General features: G+C 41.7%; 1 protein-coding gene across 2 annotated transcripts in view; it reads left to right on the top strand.

Annotated features, from left to right (window-relative positions):
* The first annotated feature begins 412 nt into the window (after positions 1-412).
* The window catches only part of Chp1 (calcineurin like EF-hand protein 1), a 47,280-nt gene continuing 41,858 nt past the window's right edge, over positions 413-5,834 (top strand). The window contains exons 1-2 of one of the 2 annotated variants that reach the window (XM_048793172.1): positions 413-551; positions 907-1,014. In XM_048793172.1, coding sequence (XP_048649129.1) covers positions 948-1,014 — 67 coding nt within the window. In that variant the 5' untranslated portion in view covers positions 413-551; positions 907-947. Of the gene's footprint in view, positions 552-742; positions 1,015-5,834 lie in introns of those variants that run through there. The other variant, XM_015480804.2, reaches the window with a different exon arrangement.

Here is a 5,834-nt window from a genome sequence, read left to right as displayed (position 1 = left end):
AGTAAGAACTTCAAATTAAAGGTGGGCCCTATGCTAGGAATTCACTCTCCTCCACCTGTAGACTCCCCCCTCACCCAAGAAATTTGGGAAATCCGGACCTTAATTTCAGCCAAATGGTGAGTTGCTTGAACTTCAGTCTAGAACTAAAAGAGGGATCACTGTTAAAGAAGAAATTTCGGGGTACTTCAGTCACTGAGCGACGGTTTTCAAAGCACAGTCTTGAAGCAAACTAGAGAAAAGCTCTCAACGCCGGGCACCCAAACCGCACAGCCGACGCCCGCGGGGCAGAACACCGAGGTGCTGTTTCCCGAGGAGCCAATTGACTGGACACCCGAGGCCGGCTCCCCAGCGCCCTCACGCGGCTGGGCGGAGAGAGGGCCGCCGGGGAAAGACCAATTACAATTCCCAGCATGCAGTTCCCAGGGGACACACCCTAGGGTTCCTCCACGTAAATTTTTGTTGCTTCTTTCTGCAATCCCAACGACCTGTACGGTGAGGTTCCTGGTGTTAAGAGTTTGTGAAAAACAGGTTGACTACACTGCCGGTCTCAGGTTGGTTTGTTGGAAAACGGTGGGTTGATGGAGTTGCCCCTTTAATTGAGGCAGTTAACCCCACAGTGGCATCGCCCTTTTAAGCCCGGTGGCAGCCGTGGTTCCGGGGGCGGGGTCTATCTGTAGCTGAGCAGGAGCTGGCGCTGGGCTGATTCATTCGGGGGCTGGAACTCCGAGCGCCGACGTCGACTCGGGTGCAGGGCGCGGCCTCGCTCCTCATTGGCTGGCCTTCGGGGCCGCCCTTCCCCTCGCACCACCCCTGGGTCGCCTCCCGGGTCCGCAGTAGAAACACTGCGGTCTCCCTTCTTGACCCCTAGCCCCTTCTTCCCTCCCACCCTCCCTTCCACTGCCTTAGCTTCAGGCGCCGCCGCTCCCGGAGGAGCTTCCAGCACAGTGATGGGGTCTCGGGCCTCCACGTTACTGAGGGACGAAGAGCTCGAGGAGATCAAGAAGGAGACTGGCTGTGAGTTCAGATTGGGGGTGGGAAGCCGGCCCGGCGCCTCCGGCTGGCCTCAAGACCGAGGGCGGTTGTCACTGAGGTTTGGAACTGGGGTGCTATGAGTTTGGGGGATCCTGGGCAAATTCTAGCACTGGCACTTCGGGGAAACGAGCCACTGGAGGACCTGTTTGTCCAGCGGTAGCTTCCCAGAGTGGGGCTGTGGCTCTGATGGGGTTGTTCATTCCCTCAAAAGCGGGAGTCTCGATCCACCCCTAAAGCGCGGACACGTCTCTTTCTTCCCTCCTTGACCACGAACGTCCCCGAATTCCCTTCCTTTATCGTCCCTCGAATCAACCTTCCCTATAAAAAAAAAAAAAAAGCATTTTGAACAGTAGGTAAAGCCCGAGAAGCAAATTCAGGAACTTTGAATGGATCCTGTAGAAAACGTAATCCATTCCTGTGACGTTTCTGAGCAAGGACCTATAACCGCTGACATCTGTGGGGAAATCACAAACAAATTCACGCTACAGATTGAAGAAATAAGCTCAGAAAGCAGCACCGCATGTCTTTGGAAGATGTGACCTGGGTGATTATAGACTTTTAAAAAATCAGGGGTCTGAGAGCATGAGGCGTCTTTCAATCTGAACTTTTGGAGAAAAAGCACGGTTGACTACTGGGTGATTTTACTTACACTGAGGTTGTTTTCTGCCCTGATTTCATGTATATATTGATTGAATATGCAGTGGCTATTGAAATTGGATACACTCCAAAATTCTCTGTGTGAGTTTGTACTGGGAATGGGTTTTTAAATAGTCCAATCTCTTCCTCATTAACCTGAACAAAGGAGCAACGGGGTTTTAGGAATTCAGAAACTCAGAAACGTCAGAGTGTATTTGAATGGCCCTTGATAATGCAATGTATGATACAATTGTATTGCTGAATACTATAATCCTTTATAACTCTTACTAATCCTTTATAACTCTTGTTGAGTTATAAGTTATGTAAGTTCTTTTTATGATACTTGTCTTTGATGATGACATGGCTGTTAAGTAAATTTTGTGATCTATAGGCAGATAGTACTGAAAGGCGCTAGGGGAACTACAGAATTACTCAGGCAGTGGTATCCTGGGATAAATTAAAAGCTGTTTCATGCTTTCTGACAAGTTAAACTTTCTAGAATCTTTGTGTTGGAAGAGGTGTTATCTAGCCTCACATCATATCAAATTGGTTTGCTTCTTTCATCATCCCCTAACATATGGCCATTAAAGCTCTCCATAAAGATTTTTTAACCATGATGACCTTATTACCTACCAAGGCAATCCTTTTCATGATTTTGAATGAATGACAGAAATGGTTACTATTTACAATTTACAATACTTTCTTGGCCATTTGACTTTACAGTCAGTCATCTTATGACTAACTCTGACTCCAGGAGTGGAAATATAGACATTTTGGATTGAACAAGCTTTTATTACACTTTGTGGCCATGACTTCTGGCCATACTTGTAAATATAATGACTACTTTAGGTCTAGGATGACACCCAAATTAAAGTATTTGTGCTTAAAATAAAGAGTCATAAATTGAGGAAGTGTAAAGCATGGTGAGGATGTGAAAAGCTATTTTTATCTCAGAATGAAGGGAGCAATAATCCCATTTTGGTTTATTTACATTTGATCAAATGAAAAGGGCCTGGATTGCTAAAGGACTCTGGGTTATATTATGTGACTTGGGTACAAACATCTAAGTACCATGGAAGAACTGTTTTCCAGTTGCTGAAGACTGACTCAAGCATGAGGGAGATTCTTTTTTTCAGTACCAGGGATTGAACCCACGAGTAACATCCCATCCCTTTTTATATCTTATTTTGAGACAGGGTCTCTCTAAGTTGCTGAGGCTAGCTTTGAATTTGTGATCCTCTTGACTCATCCACCCAAGTCGCTGGGATTACAGGCATGCACCACTGTGCCTGTAATCTCCTAAGGAGGGAGATTCTCAACCAAAATCAGTGCAAATGTTTGTATTAAGCCAGTAAACCTAGTGAAACAATTGCTTAATGAATTTTTCAGTGTCTATGTTCACTATTAAGCTAGATATTCAGGGAAAGTGTGACAAAGACACCCACAATCTGGTTGAGATATAAGCCCAAAAAAGATTAGCATCGTGACATAAAGAAGTTGAAATTATGTGACACCCACCTTCAGAACTCAGAGAAAAGACAGTCTTTGTGAACAGGCCTTGTGGAGAACAGAAATTGGGCCTTAATGCATGCCTGAATGGATTAGATATGGATAAATTAACTTAGGGCATTTTGGATGGCTTCCAGGAGCAATCTCCTGCAGTCTGTTACAAAGTCATTCCTCCACTCTAGGAGGTAAGTCATCAGTTTATCTAGTTACTGTCCATCAGCCTTCAGCAGAGTTTTTTTTTTTTTTTTAAACAGAAATTTTAGCATGATGCAAAGGTGTAGAAGAATTAAAAACAACAGATATCTGGAGGGTAAAGAGGTGAAATTTGTCCTGTTTTCATCTGCCTTTTTTTTTTTTTTTTTTTTTTTTTTTTTTGGTACCAGGGTACTCAACTACTGAGCCACATCTCCACCCCTTTTATTTATTTATTTTTTATTTAGAGACAGGGTCTCACTGAGTTGCTTAGGTCCTCAATAAATTGATGAGGCTGGCTTTGAACTCTTGATCCTCCTGCCTGCTCCAGCCTCCGGAGCCCCTGGGACTACAGGTGTGCACCCTGCTCATCTGCCTCTTGTGAGAGGAAGAATTTAGAGAACTATTTTAATCAGAAAAATTTAGGAAGTATAAGACATTTTACTACTCCCTTTGCCAGTAAAAAAAAAAAAAAAGGTATCATAATTGTGAAAAACTGACTTTATATTCAACATGAATGCTTTGCATTGGAATTGATTATATTTAAAATATTTTTGGCAAATTTAGATTGATTAGAATTCACATGACTACTTTAGCTGGTGTTTGAAATTTAGCCACTAAATGTTTGGAAAAGTAATTCTAGGTAAGAATTATCTGTGAGCAGAGAGTGGTGGGGCATGCCTATAATCCCAGCTACTCTGGAGGCTGACGCAGGAGGATCAAAAGTTCAAGGCCAATTTGGGAAAGTTAGCAAGACCCTGTCTCAAAAAGGGCTGGGAACATAGATCAGGAATAAAGCTCTTAGCTAGCATGCATGAGGCCCCTAGGTTCAATTCCCAGTATAGATAGATAGATAAATACATACATACATACATACATACATGCATACATAAATAGAATTACCTAACTGCAAAATGAGAATAATAATAGTACCTATTTTATGATTCTTTTGCCAGTAAGTAAAATAAATTATTTAGAGTAGTCTGATATAATGAGTGCCATACTATAAGTGTTAGCTTTTATTATTTTGAACCCTAGATAAATATCATATTTTTGGGAAAATACCATTTGCATATGCTCCCTCCTTGGGAGGCTAAGACAGGAATTAGTTGAGCCCAGGAGTTCAATTCCAGCCTGGGCAATACAGCAAAACCCTGTCTGAAACACACATGTGCAAAAATATGTCCTGGGGCTATATAATTTTATGTAATTATAAAATATAAAAATAATTTTATATTTTTCCTATTTTCAGAGATCATCGGATTATGAATCAAATATAGATGTTTTGGGCTGGGACTGTAGCTCAGTGGCAAAGTGCTTGCCTAGCATGTGTGAGGTACTGGGTTCGATCCTCAGCACCACATAAAGAAATAAACAAATAAAATAAAGGCATTCTGTCCATCTACAACTACAAAAAAAGTACAGATGTTTTGCCAATTCTAAGGAAGTAAAACCCAAAGAATAAAAATTCTGTCTTGAAAAACCAAGAAACATTTTATGTTGATATCAAACATTTCTTAGATTGTCTTTGTTTCTACTACCTTCTTTCACATGTCTATATTTTTATAAATTAAAGCTCAATTGATTAAAAGATGTAATTGGAGGAAGGTCTTTGGAGTTTGTATAGTCTCCCTTTACTTCACTAAACTGTAGCAATAACCTGGTTGTGAATTACTTAAAATCTTAAGTATAAGAAACAGTTCATGCCAACTTAATAGTGATGGAAGCAGATTGATTTATTTTTAGTCTGTACCTTCTGGTGTGTCACGTGGGGATGGGGAGGGCGTTGAACAGGTTTAGGAAGTAAGTTTTACAGGCTGGTGAGGTTTTGTTTGTTTGAAAGGGTGTAGTGATGATATGATGGGTGTGGGTTTTTCTGTAGTTCAACAAAGAACACAGGCCTGGCAAAGGCAATTGCTTGAGAACAATTTCCTGAAGTTCAGCTTTGGCTGTTGCTGCCTCTAAATGGAAGATTCCTTTATGGTCCTCTCATTATAGAAGACCCTGATGTCTTCTATGTTCTGTTGAAATCTAAAAGCATGGATAATACCTTTAGCTGATTTTTGAGTTAAGTAGCTTATAAAGCTTTCTACTTTTCTAGTTATAGTTTAAAGTTTTATTCTCATTTGTTACCAGAAATGGGTAAGAAGAAATCACATGCCATATTGGAGAACAGGGCTCTAAGGAAGTAGGACCCTATAAACATTTTGTGGTAGGGGAAGGTGGTCCAGAACGTAGAATACTTAGATGTTTACTCATTTAGAAGATCCATCAATCCCATCTGGGCACCACCTTTAATCCCAGAGATTCAGGAGGCTGAGGCAGGTGGTAAGTTTGAGGCCAGCCTCAGCAATTTAGCGAGACCCTGTTTCAAATATAAAAAAGATTGGGGATGTAGCTCAGTGGTAAAGTGCTTCTGGGTTCAGTCCCCAGGAACCTCCCCTGCCAAAAAAAAAAAAAAAAAT

The sequence above is a fragment of the Marmota marmota genome, unplaced genomic scaffold (assembly GCF_001458135.2).
Source record: "Marmota marmota marmota unplaced genomic scaffold, marMar, whole genome shotgun sequence".
NCBI classification, from domain to species: domain Eukaryota; kingdom Metazoa; phylum Chordata; class Mammalia; order Rodentia; family Sciuridae; genus Marmota; species Marmota marmota.
Note: the sequence above shows the minus strand (reverse complement) of the source record. Positions and strands in the feature narration are given on the sequence as shown.